The sequence below is a fragment of the Rhipicephalus sanguineus genome, chromosome 1 (genome assembly GCF_013339695.2).
Source record: "Rhipicephalus sanguineus isolate Rsan-2018 chromosome 1, BIME_Rsan_1.4, whole genome shotgun sequence".
In the NCBI taxonomy this organism is placed as follows: Eukaryota; Metazoa; Arthropoda; class Arachnida; order Ixodida; family Ixodidae; genus Rhipicephalus; species Rhipicephalus sanguineus.
The window spans coordinates 277623112-277645072 of record NC_051176.1 but is presented as its reverse complement, the minus strand read 5'-3'; the positions used below and the strand labels follow the sequence as shown (position 1 = coordinate 277645072).

General features: G+C 42.9%; 1 protein-coding gene across 1 annotated transcript in view; it reads right to left on the bottom strand.

Moving 5' to 3' along the window:
* The window catches only part of LOC119379038 (titin), a 294770-nt gene that overhangs the window by 93796 nt on the left and 179013 nt on the right, over nucleotides 1-21961 (bottom strand). Inside the window, exons 137-146 of the mRNA XM_049412985.1 lie at nucleotides 21644-21700; nucleotides 21005-21295; nucleotides 20424-20656; nucleotides 19961-20075; nucleotides 19211-19267; nucleotides 18649-18862; nucleotides 17528-18300; nucleotides 16136-17179; nucleotides 14102-15787; nucleotides 7646-7769 (exon numbers count right to left, since the gene is read on the bottom strand). Of these exons, the coding sequence (XP_049268942.1) occupies nucleotides 7646-7769; nucleotides 14102-15787; nucleotides 16136-17179; nucleotides 17528-18300; nucleotides 18649-18862; nucleotides 19211-19267; nucleotides 19961-20075; nucleotides 20424-20656; nucleotides 21005-21295; nucleotides 21644-21700 (4594 nt within the window). The remainder of the gene's footprint in view (nucleotides 1-7645; nucleotides 7770-14101; nucleotides 15788-16135; nucleotides 17180-17527; nucleotides 18301-18648; nucleotides 18863-19210; nucleotides 19268-19960; nucleotides 20076-20423; nucleotides 20657-21004; nucleotides 21296-21643; nucleotides 21701-21961) is intronic.

The following is a 21961-nucleotide window of genomic DNA, read 5'->3' as shown; positions in this document are numbered from 1 at the left end:
TCGGCAAATATTTGTCTCCGCGCTAGTCGCTTGACGGCCGGCCGCTCGCGAAAGCAAACTGCCGGTCACACCACAACCGGACGACTTGTGCCGTCGTAGTAGTCACAGCTGCCTGTTTTCAGGGGAGGCTATACCATGGATAAGTAAAACCAGAGTCATGTAAAACTAACGGCAAATAATTGTCTCCGCGCTAAGTGCCGGCGCTCGTCGCTTGACGGCCGGCCGCTCGCGAAAGCAAACTGCCGGTCAAACCACAACCAGACAACTCTGTTGCCGTCACGGCATGCGTTTTCAGACGTGGCGACGGCGTGGGTCTAAATGCCGGCACTCTTCGCTTGACGGCCGCTCGCGAAATGAAACTCGCAAATACCCGTACGCTAAGTGCCGGCGCTCGTCGCTTGACGGCCGGCCGCAAAAGCAAACTGCCGGTCAAACCAGAACCGGACAACTGTTGCCGTCACGGCGTGCGTTTTCAGATGTGGCGACGGCGTGGGTAAGTCAAACTACCGGCATATAATTGTTCTCTCACTAAACGCCGGCACTCTTCGCTTGACGGCCGCTCGCGAAATGACACTCGGCAAGTACCCGTGCCGGCAAAGCGCTTTTTGCCACAGGATGCCGGCATTAACCACGTGACTACCGCCGGCCAATGAGGAGACACTGCCGGCCAAGTTCCGCTCGCGCAGTTCAGCCGGATGCCGGGCGAATATCCACTCCCTTGTAAATACTTACAAAGGGCTTGCGAGACTCCAACTACACTCACGAGCAGGGCGCCTGTCCTTTACCTCTAATCTCTGCTACGTTTTTTTGTGCATACTGACAAACACAAAAACAAACTGCAATAATATATGCGCTCAATCATTCAACTTCTGAGAGCGTGTGGACTTGCAATCGAGGCGTTGCTGGTCTCGCTGTCATCAAATACCGGAGACAAAGGACGAGGGACTTGTTTTCCCGACCTTTCAGCTTCGTCCCAAGTTTGAATACAAAAAAAAGGTGATATCAAATAAATACTAAATAGGAGTAACTACCATGCCCACTCAACTCACCAAACAATCGGAGCACATGGGCCTTGTTGCTCGTCTTGCCATTATTCTTGGTGCCGCTTTGTAGAGTCCAAATCGGTCGAAATCGGTCGAAATCCAAGACATTTATGGCTCAGAACGTCTCCATCTGGTGCACGCTGAACACAGTCTTCACGTTATCGTCGCGGAAGCACACTAAAGCAAACATCGTGTAAGCAGCCTTACGTGAAGCATCGAGATCACACAAAGCGCGCGCTATGGCGACAGACACAACGTTTTGGCTTAGCTTGGCCGCAGGCTGGGCTTGTCTTCGTATCGGCCGAGCGCGGATGGCGCGCCAAACGCACGGTCGGTCGCGTTTGCAGATCCACAATTCTTTCTCCTGTATCTTTACAGCACTACTTATATTGCTTAGCATAAATAGTTATAAACTTTACAAATTATCCAAAGCTTATCTTAAAGCTTAGCACATGGCTTAGCCTGCTTAACCAAGGAACGTGTAAAAAAAATGTTCACACATGCAGCGTCGCCACGCCGCGCACCGTCTCACTTTTTTTTTTTTTGTTCGTCACCTGGCTGGTTCTATGCCGGTTGTGATCTCACGGCGGTTTCTTTATTATTATTCTGTGGTGTCTGTGTTGTCGATTCCTTCGCAAGTTCTTCTTTAGCCCGTTTACCGCACGGCATGTACGGAGACACCGTACCGCCGTGGTCGACACGCAGCCTTTTTATATAACTCTTTTAGTCGCGTGAGTTGCTAACTGCACACGGTGTCTCACGGTGTGCAGTTAGCTCAATCGGGATCAGACTTATCAAAAGTGAATTGATCCCGTCTGCAGCTTGCGTATAATATAGCCAATCACGATCAAGAAATTTGATCGGGATCGGGTCCGACGCGCTCAATCAGTCATAAGATGTTATAAACAGCTACCAATAGGCGGTAGCTGTTTGAACAATAAAACTCCTGTTGGCCTTATACATCTTCTGTTAGTACATTAAGAAACCAATAGGAGTACTTATTTGACCAATACAACTCCTATTGGCCCAATAAGTCACCGATAGGCAGCACCGATTTGACCAATACAACTCCTATTGGTCCAATAAGACACCAAAAGGCAGCCCCTATTTGACCAATACAACTTCTATTGGTCTAATAAGACACCAATAGGTGGTGGCTGTTGGTGTCTATTGGTACCCATAGAAGTCTTATACAACCAATACAGCTCCAATTGATGTCCTATAGAACCAATAGTGATTTCCTATTGGACCAATAGGAAATCCTATTGGCATTTTTGCTAGGGAGAGAAATAACAGATTTTTTAACTACAGATGTGAAAAATTACACACCAGGATTAACTTCAAATGACTGAATTTTCATGTGAGGAGCTGGGGTGGGTATAACCTTGGTTGTGTCAATATATTTCACTGTTCTGTTTATGCTGGCCCATGTAGGTCTCAGAGCAATTTCGCTTTGTAACCCAAACCATATGTCATGCTATATGCTGCAACTATACCCTTCTTCTTAAAAGAACATCAGCTACAGTGTACAACGAGGTAACTATATACAAGTAAAATATGTGATTACTTAAGCCGTCACGAGGGCATGTGCTATTTCATGAAGTACTGATAGTACTCTGAATATACAATGGACAGTCTCCTGCCTCACTTTATACAGCTTGTAGAAGTTTTAATAATATGATTCATGGGCTACATTTGCACTTTCAGGTGCTTTGGAACACTATCAGTTGGGTACAAGTTGCATTGCATGCCCTATCCCAGCAAATGTTCCTGCCTTGAACACCAAAGCTTGGACTTCGTTTTTGTTTCTTTTTGACAAAGAAAGTTCATGTGTACCTCACCATGCTCACTATTACAAAACAATAAAAATAAGAGGATATTACTAGCCTGGAAAATACCTGAAATTCAACTCTGGAGCACTGACAGCATTTTTTGTGCATGTTTTATGTATTATAACTACAATAGCTAGTTTAAAAAATGACACAATTGGCCATAACATGGAAAGATAACTTGAACAAAAACAAGTGAAATCGAAATATTTTCTTACAATGCATGCAACAGCCTTGAGTGGATGGCATATGATATGTACAGCGTTTGCCCATTTGACTGTGTGACACACAGTTTGGTCGTGTGCTTGTCTACTATAATTTTGCAGTGTCTTACTGTACAACCACTTAAAACAATGCCACCATTACTGTAATCTATAGCTTCCCACAGCATCCTGATCATTATCATATTGTGTTGCTTTAATACATTGCAATATGTGCACATGATAGATTTTAGTGCACATTACTTTTGAACGGATAAGCTTTGCTATGGTATAAAAAATAATCCAGTAGTATTTTTATTTAGATATGCTGTGCAACATTTGTATCCAACAAATTGCATCTTGTGCAAATACAAATATACTGAAACTAAACGGGGAACATTTAGAAGTGAGGTTTAATGAATACCGTTTAAGCCATTTGACCCCTTCTGAGACATGTATATACACGTCACAGTTACCAATTGTAATGAAAATTGCTGTGAAGCTCGAGCAAATTATTATATTATATGCATGAACAGCTTCTTCTAAGCTAGTTCATTCATGATTACTAAAACGTTCATCCTAAATTTACAAACAGGACACAAAGGGAGTAACAGGACAATCATACATCATGTGGCTTCTTTCATGACCCATTAAAAAATTTGGGCTGTACACCACAGTAATCATGCACAACATTAGTTATTTTAAACATATTTATGCATTCCTTGGTACTGCTGGGAAAGCTCTGCCATCATGATGGTGAATAATATTGCAGCTGACTATTGATTAAAAGAAATTCATTACGATGATGCTACAATTTAGTCACTGATGCTTGTCTTTAGCATCACGTATGGACAGTTATGGAAGCTGTAATACTTTTATTAATAATGAAGAGAAAAAAAAAGTGAGACGGTAAAATAAGTACATTTAAACCTTGATACAACGAAGCCGGTAAAATCAGCAGTTTACTTCGTTATATCAAAACATTGTTCACTTGAAATTTGACCTTTTATGCAAAGTATATCTGCTGAAGGATTAATTTTTACACAAAAATGGCCACAGGAATTTTCAAATAATAGAGCAGTATGAAAAAAAGAAAACTTAAATAACGTAAAAAGATTATCAGTTTGAACAAGAAGGGAAATCTGGGCTAGTTGGTTATAGTTCATTTTCAATCAGCTTACAGTGCAAAAAAAGACGAGGACACAGAACAAGAATGTGACGACACGAGCGCTGACTCTCAACTAAGGTTTATTGGAAGGAAGGGCACGAATAAATACATACAGAGGCCAACCGGCTATCAACCGTGCAACTGTGTGTGTGCATCAGAGTCATCCCGGTGATAACCAAATTACTCAGGGCACGTGGAACACCTATGTGCGTCAAAAAATATACCTAAACAAGAGCGACTTACAAACAAATGTGCGACGTCACCTAATCCGGCACCAGTGAAGACAAGTTTCGATTAAGGAATTGCACTTCCTTTTCGCTGAGGGATTAGGTGACGTCGCACATTTGTTTGTAAGTGACTCTTGTTTAGGTATATTTTTTGACGCACGTAGGTGTTCCACGTGCCCTGAGTAATTTGGTTATCACTGGGATAACTCTGATGCACACGCACAGTTGCACGGTTGATAGCCGGTTGGCCTCTGTATGTATTTATTCGTGCCCTTCCTTCCAATAAACCTTAGTTGAGAGTCAGCGCTCGTGTCGTCGCATTCTTGTTCTGTGTCCTCGTCTTTTTTTGCGCTGTAAGCTGATTGAAAATGAATATCAGTTTCATTGAACCTAAGATCCAGCGACCATGACTTCATGCCGTGCCAGTGAAGTCCTCTTCACAGCACCTTAAATCCCATGTAAAGCCAAAAAAAATGCTGGTGCTACAATGCACTGTGGTAATATGGGTTAAGGAAAGCTATTGCACCTATCCTGCCTGTATGGCTTGTCATCAAAACTTTGCGTGTTGCCAAGAGTGGTGCAATAACCAAACCGAACCACTTGCTACACTCAGTCCTGTGAACGTGCAATGTTGAAAATCATCGCATGCCACAAAGACAAAAGAGCTGTGGTCTAAAATCGCATGAAAGCAAGGCGACAACCTGAATTACGGCACCTCTGTTTAGTGATGGCCACGTTTTCTGTTTTGCGTCATCATGCGCCAAATTATAAATCGAGCCAGACCCATTACAGTGTCGTGAATTTCGGTCGCTGCTATGCACTGGCTCAAAAAAAAAAAAAGTTTTGCAAGTTGAATTATCACAAAACATCCACATAATTTTATAGAGCTGATAGCAGTGTGGCAGGTAAAACCCATGACCTTCCAAAAGATATTGGTTGGGTACATTAAAGTTTGTTGCAGCTGTGCCCTAACTGAAAAAACTTTCACTTGTGATGTAAATGCACCTGTTCCAATTGCTTTTGCTTGGGAATGTATTTTTCACAGTGTTTAGAAAAGCTTTTTTCGAGTTCAGGATCACAGAGAGTGAGCTCTTTGATATCCACAGACAACAGTGACGCCTTTTTTCTCGCCAATCACAATCACTTCCAAGATACCAGCCATGTCGGCGATTGCTCGTAAGATAACTGAGAGCTTGTTGCATATACTGCTACCGCTTCTACTCATGCTTGTTACTTGGCACATGATGGTAACAAAAATACCAAATTGGGCGATGACGCACAGCGCACATGGCGCAGGATACAGAACTATGCAGTGTGAAGAGACGATAGAGCATTGGATAGAGAAGGAAGAGTAGTGACTGGGTACTGCGCGGTACGATGTGCCAGGGTTCATGCCACGCATCAGTATGCTCTCTAGCTCTCCACTGCTCCGAAGGCAAGGAGAGCATTGAGGTGTCCCTTTTGCCTGCAGCCACTGCCAGAAAACGTGCTGCTACACTTCAGCGGCCACTCTCAGTTTGCAAAACTGCGTGCAAGTCAGTCATATGACCAGTGGTACCAGCTGAGGTTTCTACTTATTGCCATGGGCTTCCTCTGCTGTGGCAGAGAAACTTCGTTGGATTGAAATAGTGGATAAACACATTTCATTACAGTGAGGTGAAAAATACATGGCGTTCTGTTCATAAAAACTGAAGCACTTCGTTATATCCAGAATTCTGTTATACTGAAGTTCGTTATATCGAGGTTTAACTGTACTTTAGCATGAGGGATCTCATTCATCTTGAAACGTCATAAATATTTCATTGATGCTATGGTGTTCCTCATGCTGTAAAATGTGTGAGCAACCTCGCACTTCAAGATTGGTAACTTGGGAACAGCACGAAACGACAGGAAAATACAACACATGGGCACATGCATGCCACCATTTTGCACTGTTCTCAAGTGACCAACAACAAAAGAAGTTGCTCAATTTTCAGCCCTTCTGCAATTTACTTCTTTGAAAAGTAATTGTTTTCACAAGTATAACGGCAAGAAAAAGTGCTTTGGTAACTATTTCATTTGTGCATTTGATGGTCTGGTATGTTGTAAAGTGCTTGAACATTTTCTTAATGTGATGTCTCAAGGTTAGTGCAAACATGGTACATAGAACAATGATATCTTTATCCATACATACAACGGCTAATATAAATATTGGTTCCATATTGCACCTGCATAATAATGGAAGTTGTGTACCATATATAATATAGTGTTCCAGTTGCTTCAACTGCCAGTTACATGTTCTATTGAATTTTAAAACTTGGGCATTACTGCAGTGTGGTTTGGCTGTGTGAACATAGACTCAATGTGCAAAAGCAAGAGTTGTTTAAATTGCACCTTTACAGTGCCTGATCGAGGTCCCTCTACAATTAGTGTCTTTGTAAAAAAGCATGTTAATCATAGCTTTGAAAGCACAGCTGATAGCATTGCAGTGTGTGAGTGGAAAGTCTTTAAATGCAAAAGTGTAGACCACTTGTAACGCACAAAGGCTATGCAATGCAGTTTTCCAGCACTGCAAAACTGCATGGCTTGTTCCATTTAACATGTAACTGTCTTTGTCAACAGTTGGTTTGTCCGATTTATTTTGTGCAGGTGCTGACCTATTATTTCACGTGCTTGAGGAATTTCATGAGGAACATTATGTCCCATGTTGTTTATACACATACATGAGTTTTTTTTTTTGTAAATAAAAGTTACTCTATTCATGTTTACTCTAACAGCTAGGTGTTACTGACATAGTCATGCTATGGCTCACTAGGTTCAGTTGGCATTTCCTGCTCAAGATGGCTGTGCTAGTTAAACTTTAATTAATTAATCAATTATCATAATTTTTCTTCTTTCTGTATATTCCAAATACATACAACTGGTCTACAATGTAATTGGCTGGACTGAAGGACAGATGTGATCAGTGGTACGTTAGTTTGACACGCAGCTTGAGTAGCAAATTTAAGCGATTCACCAAGCAAATGTATTAATGGCAACCAATTGTGGTTAATGTCACATGTAACTTACCTTGAACTGCCCAAAGTTCTTTTCATTTGAGGGCTTTTCACTTAAATAGTAAATATATATCACAGTGAGCGATATCATATAAAAATGACACATATGACACTCGGTGTAAATATGCTATATCTCAACTTACCAAGCACAGTGGCCACCTCATGTGTCATGGACACTCCTTCCGTAATAGTGTGCTTGAGATGTCTTTGTGTAGGCACTTCAGTTGGAAGCTCGCTCGTTCCATGATCTGGTGTCACTTCAGACACCTGTAATGGTAAGTCAGATACACGTGGAGGAACAAGTGGAGCACATGTGGTTTGCTCAAAGGCATCATGCTGTGTTCATATGAAACCTCATGGCAAGCTGCATACACTTTATATCTACCTTGCACAACGGTTCATGTTGTGAAACCAATGTGATGTTAGGAAAAATGAATATATATATGAAGAAAGCAGTGTGAACTGCTGGACAAGTTCGCATGTATGTGAAAGAAAAAGGAGCACATGTTGAACAACTGCAGAGGACAAGGAGCCCTGCAGGATAAGCGCCCGATCCTTATGTTTCTTTGCTTGTGCTCCTTCTTTATTCACACGAATAGTGCAGTAACGGTTCGTAAGGTTGCCTCTTTCAAAAGCCTGCTATGCTCAGGTGTCTCATGGAATGCGAGCATGGGATCTGGTATTCAGTGTAAATATGCTCAAAAGCAGGTGGCTTGGTCGTGTTGGTCATAAATTATTTAGTGTAGCAGTGCAACAAAAGAAGGATAAAACAGTGATACATATGCACGTTGTGTATGTGATGTTACATACGTCTATGTCCTTCCTGTTACCCTTGTTTTTTCCGCTGCTACCTACACCATGCATACCAGGTGTGATGTAGGGTCTTTTCGCAACTGGAAAGGGGCAAACAACACCACTCGGAAGGCCAGCTCTTTGTCTAACCTTTTCTAGCCAATGGGATAACCTGTGTTTGTAAGGATTGAATGATGGCTATTTTTTTTCACTCATTATTTGTGCTTGGCAGATTATCTTGCCCTTTCATAATTCTGCTACTTATTTCTGTGTTCCGCCCCGCCACGGTGGTCTAGTGGTTATGGCGCTCGACTGCTGACCCGAAGGTCGCGGGCTCGAATCCCGGCCGCGGCGGCTACATTTTCGATGGAGGCGAAAATGTTTCAGGCCTGTGTGCTTAGATTTAGGTGCACGTTAAAGAACCCCAGGTAGTCGAAATTTCCGGAGCCCTCCACTACGGCGTCCCTCGTAGTCATATCGTGGTTTTGGGATGTTAAAACCCAGATATTATTATTATTTCTGCGTTCCGCATAATAAAGCTATATTGGGGGTTAGCACTCATGTTTGTCTGTCACTTTGTCCGTCATCTTTTATTTAGTGCTGGAGGCTAGAACACAGCAAATTTGAAGCATGCCATCTATCACAAGTGGTACAAGCAACAGCCCTGTGCTGCTTCGCTAGGAGATGCAATGCAGTGCAAAAGTGAAACTTCAGAAATTATCAGACATTTCAGCCGGCGAAATACATCCCTCACAATTTTTTTAGCCCAAGACTTCCATTGTCCCAATGAAATCGGACGTGGAGACATCGTGCAAGTCCACAATGAGTGCACAGTGAGTGCTGTGCATGCTGTGTAAGTGAGTACATGAGGTAATTGTGTGCCATTACAATAGTGCAACATGTGAGCCATAAATTCCCCACATCTTTTGGCACGCCACCTGTGGAAGAGTACACTGCCGTGCTGGTGCCATATACAGTATTATTACAAGATATGCAACAGCACGTTGTGTGAATTCAACTTTTCAATATGCATGCCGCAATAACTCATGCACAGGTGCTTGCATTGCCACGAGTTTAACGTAATTTAGTATTTCTGCCTGGAGCACACATTGAGTCCTGTGTCTTGCTAACAGAAGTGTGTAAATTGTCTAATACCACCTGCATATCACCTCACTTATGCATATTCAATGGGCTCATGTTTCCTCTTGCCACTAGCGGTGCTGCAGCCCGGCATTTTTCACTGAGGATGTAAATTGTTGCAAGCTGAAAATACGATGGAAAGCACCAAAATATTTGTAAACTAAGGGGAAAAGAACAGAGCCCTACAAGCAATGCCTGCGTGAGCCTCTTCTTAGAGAAGTAATTGTCTTGAACAAAAGACACAATCCCACTGCACATAGAGGGCTGATGCATATTTCTTTTATAAAAAACGGTGCCGAGTGCATCAGTACTTCGTCACTATTCTTTGTATGAAAGTGACTTTCAGCTCTTAGCTTCATTGCGGCGATGATCAAATTGCTTTCTCTGCTCCAAGGTGTTTTCTCTTGTTACTCTGTCGCAGGCATTACAGATGAAGTTAGTACATGCTTCACTTGCTGTGTGGGTTTTGTTTTTTCAACTAACCTAGGGCATAACAGTGCCTACCACAGTGCAATGTAAACATGTACCTACACCACCAACTGTGCGAGTTTCAAACTACGCTTACTCAGGTGCCAGGGTGTGCAAATGTATATACCTGTATACCTAGCTCTATACCAACTCTGGCGATTTATCGCAGTCAATGGATTTCAATAAAACTCACTGGGTAGTATGTTCCTTTGCACGTTTCCATCACTTATGCCAAATTACGATGTCCAAACACCAACTTGCCCAACCTTCAGCTCTTTTATAGTGTATACCTAGATGCTTATCCAATAAAAGTAAGGTTCAAATGACAGTGTAGCACTCTGCTCTTTTGACCTTATTTTCCTAATTTTTTATGCTACTATCCATCATGTCAACGCTCCAACCAGCCCAGCAAAGCATCTTGCTGAAAACACTATCTCAGTGTGATTCCCGTTGTTCCCACTGGTGTGAATGTGTATAATTCATGCTTCAAAGCCCAAAAGGTGATACATGCCCCGCTGACTAGCTGTTGACATATGCACTTTGGATGCCTAAGATTGTCGCCGGCCAGTTGCCCGATTGCGAAAGTAGCATGTAGTTAACCTGAGTATGAGGCTGGTGTGTTCTGATTTATAATACCCCTGTCCAGCGGGCAAGTTAAAGGCCAACTGTAGGGATTTATCGAGGTCAATAGATCTCAATAAAACTTGCTGGGTAGTACGTTCCTTTGCACATTTCCGTCACTTATGCCAAATTACAGGTTTCAGAGATATGCAGATTGTTTAGAAATGAATTTTATTGATTGCCTTGAACCGCCCACCTGGCTTCCCACAATGATAGGCCACACTGTATGTGTGATGTCATTCATGGCAAAGCAACAGAAGTGACGGAATCGAGGTGCCCCTACAGCGTCTGCTGTCCACAAGGCAATGATCGCTTGTGTTTGGTCAGTGCTCCAATATTTTAGCATGCATATTTCAGTTCCCTGTGGGTGGGCTTGCGATGGATGGCAAGTGGTGTTGCATTGTGGGCTGTACGCGATTCCCAGTATAATTACCATATCAGTCAATAAACACTCGCAGCTAGTGCCTACCCTTCATCTCAATATTGGAGTGTTTTTGCTAGCAGTGCCAGTTTCCCACATGGAAAGTATGGTAATATCGTACATGCTGAGAAATGCGCATGCACAAACTTTACCGTACAGAAACTCATTCCGTAATGTATACAGGGTCTATCCGTACACGGTAGGCTGCGCGTTGTGCTAAAGGTGGCTCGTACTTATTTTGCATTAAGTTTCATCGTTCCTATCGTCATGATGTTAAACTCCGCTATCCACAAACTGATGCATTTTTCCCATAACAGTATCAAGGAATTTTAGTTTGTCCACAAGCTTCTTAGCGTTAGCATTTTACCCGATTGTGGCAGTGACAAACTTGAGTGGTCTGGACAGGTGGTACCATCTGGTGGTGGAGTGCACAATCAGGCAAGCACATAGTGGTAAACAAGTGTGTTATACTTTATAGAAGAATCGTGATTCTACTTGGCCTCCAAATGAGTTTGAATTGCAACTGTCATTGTCTGGCAGCTTCGAGGAGCTTGTGCACGTGGCACGGTCAATCATAGATATGGTAAAGCTGGTGCGGCATCGTCACCTTTCTACTGGACACCTGCTCTTCGCAGATTTCGCAGCTTCCATGCTCCGTGCTGGCGGGACTAAGATGCCTTGCATGACTTCCCGTTTTTACCACGTTATACGTCATGCGAAGACAGTACTGCTCGCTTGGGTTTCAGTTTAGGTGGTATGCTTTTTTGCTTATTTAAAATTATTTTCGAATTTTCTGAGTATTTCTACTACCGGGCCCATGAGAGGAGCATCTCAGGAACATAGAAGCTGACATAGTAAAAAAAAATCGCTAGAGTTGGCCTTAAGTGCACTTATGGGGAACACACTTCGGGACCTTGAATGACACTTTAGGCTATGTGGTGCTAAACAGGAAGACGGAGAGCACTCCTGGTAAAAAAAAAAAAAAAAAAAGAGGCAGCACACTAAGAGCGTGTTTTTTTTTTAACATGTACAGGCGCTCTCAGAATAATTCGGAACGCCGGACACGCAGCAGCGCGCCGGCGGAGTATAAGTAGTACTATGGTCTGCGCGTGCGCGGTCTCCCTAGCAAGCAAACGTTGCTCCGTATTGCACCTAGATTCGCATTGTGTTGCTACAAAACGGTGCCCTGTGTGTCCCTTAGCGTTTTGATAAAGGGCGCTGGGTGGGTGGTGGCTGTGAGAAGCCGCGTGTGCGCATGCACGCGCGTTGGAGCAGAGCCGTCGTGCGTGTTCGTGTGCTTGGATGACACTTTTCTTTTGCTACTTTGCTTCATATTTATTATTTGATCAGATTATTTCCGGTAGGCGACTGTGACTAGCGCTCGCAAAGGACGGTGGTTTCATCTGATGCAACCGTGAACATATCGGTGGCCAGATTGATAAGGAGATATATATTTGGAAAACGGTGTAAGAATATTCAGGTGTTGACACTGCGCGTGCCTAAGCGGCCAGAAAATGTTCGGTCGTCGGTCCGCTGGTCGGTCCGTTGAGCGGTGCGCCATCTAATGGCTTGAGGCGGAGAGCGCCCGCGAGTAGCCGAATCGCGGTGGTGCTGCGTCATCGCCGCCGCGCTCGCCTTGTGATAATGCTAAAGAGCATCTAGCGCTACCCTTTTGGTGCAAGACAACGCCAGTCTAGATGCACTAGGGAGCGAAACTAGCTCGCTAGAGAGGCCGCGCATGCGCACACCGTGCGTGCATTTATCCGCCGGTGCGCTCCGCCGGCGAGCGGCTGCATGCTCGGCGTTCCGAATTATTCTGGGAGCGCCTGTACGTTAAAACGAACAAAGACTTCCAAAAAGTGTTGTTTTACGTGGCATTATAAATGAAAACAAACTTATTTGAACATAAGCACTTCTTCTCATAATACAAACATAAAAACTTAATCCAGTAAAAACAAACTAACTGAATTAAAAATGGTGACCACAGCGTTAATTGCATACGTAAAAAATGAGCTTCTTTAGGTTTTGATTCTCGCCAATCATAAATTATTTTGTTAGAAGCTGTTGAACAACTAAAATGAACTTCTGTGTCCTTTTTTTTTTTTTTCACGCATTACATTTTCGTACAACTGAAAGCGCTGACAGTGAGGCTATGCATTCGGCCAGCAAAGTGCGTTCTGTGAACGCATTATGACTCTCTGCTTGTGACGTTTAGAGTCGGCAAAGTGCACTTAAACAAGGTGACCTACTCTGTAAGTGCAGTTAACTTGTCCGCTTGACAGAGGTATTACTTTCGCCTGAAGTCATGACATGCCAACTAGACCAATCCACCAATTTTTTTCAGTCATTGGAGAGTACTGTTGTAGAGGGTTCAGTGCTGCCAGGCACATAGTATTTTGAAAGAGCATGCATGTACTATGCTGTGGTGCTGCCTCACATGATTGTAGGAGAAAATGACAAGTGCCAATAGAGACCAGAACAAAAACGAAATACTGCTTTGGTTATTTTGATATTGCAGACATGTATTCTTTTCAATTATTTAACTAAATATTAGCAATGGTAATATTCGTGAGAATGTTCTCGTGATCACGCAATTTTCCAACACTTGTTCGACCCAGTTGCTGCTCAGGACCTAATGACATTGTGAAAAAAGAAGTAAATTCTTTGGGTGCCCTTGAAACATATTGCAAATTACATGCTACATTCAGTGCAATATTTGGCCCACATGCTTGCAGTAGCCTCACCTACAGATCAGCAACGTTTTCTGAAAATTATGCACTCTAAGGTAATTAATTAAAATGATTTATTAGTAGAATATGGTTGATTAAATTTTCTGACTAAACTTATACAATAGCGACCTCTAGAAAGCTAGATATTGTGTCATCACAATAATATTACACACTATAGTGTATTCCTTTTAAGATTTTAAAGAGTTAAGTGCTTTAAGTTTGGCTGAAACACTATATTCAACAAGCGATGCAACAATCCAAAATTGTGTAAAGCCTGTTGTGAAATGGCATACAATAATAAAAGGTAGTTGCATGCCTTTTAAATGACAATTTCTTTTCTGAATGTGTTAATAAAATTTTTTCCACATTACTCTCGTTTAAATTTACAATTTTGTATGCTATTGCATTGTCAATTTCATGCACATTACCTGAATGGAGAGGTGTTCTGATGGAAGGACTTTTGATGGTTGGGCAGTTTTCTTCTCTGGAATGACTGTAAGGTCTGCTTCATGGGTTTGCTCTTCCGTCTGTATTTCTTCAATGAAGAGGGTCTCCCTTCGAACATCAACAATGTCTTTCTCAAGGTTTTCTTCCTTGGCTGATGGCGCTTCAAATAATGGTGCCATCTCTTCAGAGGCAACATAAGATTTCACATCCCCTATATTTGTTGAACCTGGCTGCAATGATATCACTCTATCTGCTTTGAATTCCGTAGCTTGCTCATGGATCTCAATGGCATCACGTGGAAACTGTGTGAACTCAGCAGTTAGATGCGTTTTCTCAGGGGCAGTTATGTCAAAATGAGCAGCCATCTCTTCAGTTGTGGTGACTTCTCTGGGAATTTCCACATGTGACACTGAGGCCACAGATTCCCTTTCTATAGAGGCCAAAAATTCAGTAGCTAACTCATGCACTGCAGGTGTTCCTCTTGTCAATTCTACATGACTTTGGTCAGCATGAGCATGCATAGGTGTGCCCTCATAAAATTCTGCTGCCTGCTCTTCGTACTGTGGGTAGCTCCTGGCTGTTTCAGTTATTCTTGACGTAACAGTTTTTGTTGGAATGTCTGCTGATTGGAACTCTGCAGGAACTTCCTCCAATATTGTAGAAACTTCTCTTGATTCTTCAACATACGTCACGCTTCCTTTCTTCTCTACAGTTTCTGCAATAACAAGCTCCTCAGTGGCAGCACCTGGTATTACTTCTGTCACGTCGATTTGATGCTGTGGAAAAAGAAGCAACGTCTTGCTAGCTTCCTTTGAGAGGACATCATCAGGTGCGAACTCTGGTGCAATTTCCTCTTCTCCCACATCACTAACAGCAAGACACTGTTCCTCTAGTATACCAAGTGCTTTCTGGTATTTTTCTCTTGGTAGTGCCTTCAACTCTTCTGTACTCAAAAGAGTTTCAGCTTCCAGTATTTCTATTGATTGCTGAGGTTCAAGGACTTCCTTTGCCTTTTGCTTTTTCATGGGTGCCTTAGCAAGAAATTCTGGAGCGTATTGTTCACTTGTTGTCTCTTCAACAACAAGAGACTTCTCTTCTATTATTACACTTTGTGACGCCTCATGTGTTTCTTGTTCAGGTACACTCACAGCTTCTGGCATTTCAGACGTGAATGCTTCTTCAACAGTAACGGCTTTACTTTCTGTTAATGCTGTATGTGGTCTCTCTTCCTTGGGCTTACGATCAGATTCAAGTTCATCGGTGTTTAACTCACTGCTAATTTCTTCAATAACAACTGGACGGCTTTCAACAAGGCTTATATGGGCGCTTGTGGCTTCAGGAATTTCAGAGACCACTAATTCTTCAGAGACATGTGCTTGAGTGAATTCAGTCTGAAAAACATCTTTAATGTCCTTGACAGTCTCTACAGTTTTTTTCTTAACAATTGTTATTTCTTCTATAACGGTAATGTCTTCAATTTCTTCTTCTTCTGGTTTCTTTCTTTTTGGCCATTCCTTTGACTCTACATCATAGATCTGCTCTGTCTCTTCCACCACTGGCACTTCCTCTTCGGGTTTCTTCTTCTTCTTTGGTTTCTTTGGCTTAGGTGCTTTGGCCAATTCAATCGTTTCGGTTTCTTCAACAACTTCCTCTGTTTTGTACTCAACCTCAGCAATTTCCTTCGGTCTTTCCAAAGATTCAGTGATGATATCTGTGCGCTGTACAGTCTTAACATCAGTGATATCCGGAATTTCTACGGCCTCAGTAGTGATTTCTCGTGGTCTTTCCTCTTTCTCAAGGATTATGATTTCTTCAAACACTGGTGCTTCCTTAGGCTTTTCTTCCCTTGGTCGTGCTTTCGACTCAAGGTCTACTATTTGCTCCGTCTCTTCCACAATTGGCACTTCCTCCTCCTCTTCAGCTTTCTTCTTCTTCTTTGGCTTCTTTGGCTTAGGTACCTTGGCCAATTCAATCGTTTCAGTTTCTTCAACAACTTCTTCTGTTTTGTACTCAACCTGAGCAATTTCCTTCGGTCTTTCCAAAGATTCAGTGATAATATCTGTGCGCTGGACAGTTTTAACATCAGTGATATCCGGAATTTCCACGGCCTCAGTAGTGATTTCTCGTGGTTTTTCCTCTTTCTCAAGGATTATGATTTCTTCTACCATGGGCGCTTCCTCAGGCTTTTCTTCCTTTGGCCGTGCTTTCGACTCGAGGTCTACTATTTGCTCCGTCTCTTCCACAATTGGTACTTCCTCTTCCTCTTCAGGTTTCTTCTTCTTCTTTGGCTTCTTTGGCTTAGGTACCTTGGCCAATTCAATCGTTTCAGTTTCTTCAACAACTTCTTCTGTTTTGTACTCAACCTGAGCAATTTCCTTCGGTCTTTCCAAAGATTCAGTGATGATATCTGTGCGCTGGACAGTTTTAACATCAGTGATATCCGGAATTTCCACGGCCTCAGTAGTGATTTCTCGTGGTTTTTCCTCTTTCTCAAGGATTATGATTTCTTCTACCATGGGCGCTTCCTCAGGCTTTTCTTCCTTTGGCCGTGCTTTCGACTCGAGGTCTACTATTTGCTCCGTCTCTTCAACAATTGGTACTTCCTCCTCCTCTTCAGGTTTCTTCTTCTTCTTTGGCTTCTTTGGCTTAGGTACCTTGGCCAATTCAATCGTTTCAGTTTCTTCAACAACTTCTTCTGTTTTGTACTCAACCTGAGCAATTTCCTTCGGTCTTTCCAAAGATTCGGTGATAATATCTGTGCGCTGGACAGTCTTAACACCAGTGATATCCGGAATTTCCACGGCCTCAGTAGTGATTTCTCGTGGTTTTTCCTCTTTCTCAAGGATTATGATTTCTTCAACCACGGGCGCTTCCTCAGGCTTTTCTTCCTTTGGCCGTGCTTTCGACTCGAGGTCTACTATTTGCTCCGTCTCCTCCACAATTGGTACTTCCTCCTCCTCTTCAGGTTTCTTCTTCTTCTTTGGCTTCTTTGGCTTAGGTACCTTGGCCAATTCAATCGTTTCAGTTTCTTCAACAACTTCTTCTGTTTTGTACTCAACCTGAGCGATTTCCTTCGGTCTTTCCAAAGATTCGGTGATAATATCTGTGCGCTGGAAAGTCTTAACATCAGTGATATCCGGCATTTCCACGGCCTCAGTAGTGATTTCTCGTGGTTTTTCCTCTTTCTCAAGGATTATGATTTCTTCAACCACGGGCGCTTCCTCAGGCTTTTCTTCCTTTGGCCGTGCTTTCGACTCGAGGTCTACTATTTGCTCAGTCTCTTCCACAATTGGTACTTCCTCCTCCTCTTCAGGTTTCTTCTTCTTCTTTGGCTTCTTTGGCTTAGGTACCTTGGCCAATTCAATCGTTTCAGTTTCCTCAACAACTTCTTCTGTTTTGTACTCAACCTGAGCAATTTCCTTCGGTCTTTCCAAAGATTCAGTGATGATATCTGTGCGCTGGACAGTCTTAACATCAGTGATATCCGGAATTTCAACGGCCTCAGTAGTGATTTCTCGTGGTTTTTCCTCTTTCTCAAGGATTATGATTTCTTCAACCACGGGCGCTTCCTCAGGCTTTTCTTCCTTTGGCCGTGCTTTTGACTCGAGGTCTACTATTTGCTCCGTCTCTTCAACAAATGGTACTTCCTCCTCCTCTTCAGGTTTCTTCTTCTTCTTTGGCTTCTTTGGCTTAGGTACCTTGGCCAATTCAATCGTTTCAGTTTCTTCGACAACTTCTTCTGTTTTGTACTCAACCAGAGCAATTTCCTTCGGTCTTTCCAAAGATTCAGTGATGATATCTGTGCGCTGAATAGTCTTAACATCAGTGATATCCGGAATTTCCACAGCCTCAGTAGTGATTTCTCGTGGCTTTTCCTCTTTCTCAAGGATTATGATTTCTTCAACCACGGGCGCTTCCTCAGGCTTTTCTTCCTTTGGCCGTGCTTTCGACTCGAGGTCCACTATTTGCTCCGTCTCTTCCACAATTGGTACTTCCTCTTCCTCTTCAGGTTTCTTCTTCTTCTTTGGCTTCTTTGGCTTGGGTACCTTGGCCAATTCAATCGTTTCAGTTTCTTCAACAACTTCTTCTGTTTTGTACTCAACCTGAGCAATTTCCTTCGGTCTTTCCAAAGATTCAGTGATGATATCTGTGCGCTGGATCGTCTTAACATCAGTGATATCTGGAATTTCCACAGCCTCAGTAGTGATTTCTCGTGGCTTTTCCTTTTTCTCAAGGATTATGATTTCTTCAACCACGGGCACTTCCTCAGGCTTTTCTTCCTTTGGCCGTGCTTTCGACTCGAGGTCTACTATTTGCTCCGTCTCTTCCACAATTGGTACTTCCTCTTCCTCTTCAGGTTTCTTCTTCTTCTTTGGCTTCTTTGGCTTAGGTAACTTGGCCAATTCAATCGTTTCAGTTTCTTCAACAACTTCTTCTGTTTTGTACTCAACCTGAGCAATTTCCTTCGGTCTTTCCAAAGATTCAGTGATGATATCTGTGCGCTGGATCGTCTTAACATCAGTGATACCTGGAATTTCCACAGCCTCAGTAGTGATTTCTCCTGGCTTTTCCTCTTTCTCAAGGATTATGATTTCTTCAACCACGGGCACTTCCTCAGGCTTTTCTTCCTTTGGCCGTGCTTTCGACTCGAGGTCTACTATTTGCTCCGTCTCTTCCACAATTGGTACTTCCTCCTCCTCTTCAGGTTTCTTCTTCTTCTTTGGCTTCTTTGGCTTAGGTACCTTGGCCAATTCAATCGTTTCAGTTTCTTCAAGAACATCTTCTGTTTTGTACTCAACCTGAGCAATTTCCTTCGGTCTTTCCAAAGATTCAGTGATAATATCTGTGCGCTGGACAGTCTTAACATCAGTGATATCCGGAATTTCCACGGCCTCAGTAGTGATTTCTCGTGGTTTTTCCTCTTTCTCAAGGATTATGATTTCTTCAACCACGGGCGCTTCCTCAGGCTTTTCTTCCTTTGGCCGTGCTTTCGACTCGAGGTCTACTATTTGCTCAGTCTCTTCCACAATTGGTACTTCCTCCTCCTCTTCAGGTTTCTTCTTCTTCTTTGGCTTCTTTGGCTTAGGCACCTTGGCCAATTCAATCGTTTCAGTTTCTTCAACAACTTCTTCTGTTTTGTACTCAACCTGAGCAATTTCCTTTGGTCTTTCCAAAGATTCAGTGATGATATCTGTGCGCTGGACAGTTTTAACATCAGTGATATCCGGAATTTCCACGGCCTCAGTAGTGATTTCTCGTGGTTTTTCCTCTTTCTCAAGGATTATGATTTCTTCAACCACGGGCGCTTCCTCAGGCTTTTCTTCCTTTGGCCGTGCTTTCGACTCGAGGTCTACTATTTGCTCCGTCTCTTCCACAATTGGTACTTCCTCCTCCTCTCCAGGTTTCTTCTTCTTCTTTGGCTTCTTTGGCTTAGGTACCTTGGCCAATTCGATCGTTTCAGTTTCTTCGACAACTTCTTCTGTTTTGTACTCAACCAGAGCAATTTCCTTTGGTCTTTCCAAAGATTCAGTGATGATATCTGTGCGCTGGACAGTCTTAACATCAGTGATATCCGAAATTTCCACAGCCTCAGTAGTGATTTCTCGTGGCTTTTCCTCTTTCTCAAGGATTATGATTTCTTCAACCACGGGCGCTTCTTTAGGCTTTTCTTCCTTTGGTCGTGCTTTCGACTCGAGGTCTACTATTTGCTCCGTTTCTTCCACAGTTGGTACTTCCTCCTCCTCTTCCGGTTTCTTCTTCTTCTTTGGCTTCTTTGGCTTAGGTACCTTGGCCAGTTCGATCGTTTCAGTTTCTTCGACAACTTCTGTTTTGTACTCAACCTGAGCAATTTCCTTCGGTCTTTCCAAAGATTCAGTGATGATATCTGTGCGCTGGACAGTCTTAACATCAATGATATCAGGAATTTCCACGGCCTCAGTAGTGATTTCTCGTGGTCTTTCCTCTTTCTCAAGGATTATGATTTCTTCAACCACGGGTGCTTCCTTAGGCTTTTCTTCCTTTGGTCGTGCTTTCGACTCGAGGTCTACTATTTGCTCCGTCTCTTCCACAATTGGTACTTCCTCCTCTTCTTCAGGTTTCTTCTTCTTCTTCGGCTTCTTTGGCTTAGGCACCTTGGCCAATTCAATCGTTTCAGTTTCTTCAACAATTTCCTCTGTTTTATACTCAACCTGAGCAATTTCCTTTGGTCTTTCCAAAGATTCAGTGATAATATCTGTGCGCTGTACAGTCTTAATTTCTGTGATGTCTGGAAGTTCCACAGCCTCAGTCGTTATTTCTCGTGGCTTTTCCTCTTTTTCAAGGATTGTGATTTCTTCAACCACTGGTGCTTCCTTAGGCTTTTCTTCCTTTGGCCGTGCTTTCGACTCGAGGTCTACTATTTGCTCCGTTTCTTCCACAATTGGTACTTCCTCCTCCTCTTCAGGTTTCTTCTTCTTCTTTGGCTTCTTTGGCTTAGGTACCTTGGCCAATTCGATCGTTTCAGTTTCTTCGACAACTTCTTCTGTTTTGTACTCAACCTGAGCAATTTCCTTCGGTCTTTCCAAAGATTCAGTGATGATATCTGTGCGCTGGACAGTCTTAACATCAGTGACATCAGGAATTTCCACGGCCTCAGTAGTGATTTCTCGTGGCTTTTCCTCTTTCTCAAGAATTATGATTTCTTCAACCATGGGCGCTTCCTCAGGCTTTTCTTCCTTTGGCCGTGCTTTCGACTCGAGGTCTACTATTTGCTCCGTCTCTTCCACGGTTGGTACTTCCTCCTCCTCTTCAGGTTTCTTCTTCTTCTTGGGCTTCTTTGGCTTAGGTACCTTGGCCAATTCAATCGTTTCAGTTTCTTCAACAACTTCTTCTGTTTTGTACTCAACCTGAGCAATTTCCTTCGGTCTTTCCAAAGATTCAGTGATGATATCTGTGCGGTGGACAGCCTTAACATCAGTGATGTCTGGAATTTCCACAGCCTCAGTCGTTATTTCTCGTGGCTTTTCCTCTTTTTGAAGGATTGTGATTTCTTGAACCACTGGTGCTTCCTTAGGCTTTTCTTCCTTTGGCCGTGCTTTCGACTCGAGGTCTACTATTTGCTCCGTCTCTTCCACAATTGGTACTTCCTCCTCCTCTTCAGGTTTCTTCTTCTTCTTCGGCTTCTTTGGCTTAGGCACCTTGGCCAATTCAATCATCTCAGTTTCTTCAACAATTTCCTCTGTTTTGTACTCAACCTGAATAATTTCCTTTGGTCTTTCCAAAGATTCAGTGATAATATCTGTGCGCTGTACAGTTTTAACCTCTGTGATGTCTGGAAGTTCCACTGCCTCAGTCGTTATTTCTCGTGGCTTTTCATCTTTTTCAAGGATTGTGATTTCTTCAACCACTGGTGCTTCCTTAGGCTTTTCTTCCTTTGGCCTTGCCTTAGACTCAAGGTCTACTGTTTGCTCCGTCTCTTCCACAATTGGTACTTCCTCCTCTTCTTCAGGTTTCGTCTTCTTCTTCGGCTTCTTTGGCTTAGGCACCTTGGCCAATTCAATTGTCTCAGTTTCTTCAACAATTTCCTCTGTTTTGTACTCAACCTGAGCAATTTCCTTTGGTCTTTCCAAAGATTCAGTGATAATATCTGTGCGCTGTACAGTCTTAATCTCTGTGATGTCTGGAAGTTCCACAGCCTCAGTCGTTATTTCTCGTGGCTTTTCCTCTTTTTCAAGGATTGTGATTTCAACCACTGGTGCTTCCTTAGGCTTTTCTTCCTTTGGCCTTGCCTTAGACTCAAGGTCTACTGTTTGCTCCGTCTCTTCCACAATTGGTACTTCCTCCTCCTCTTCAGGTTTCTTCTT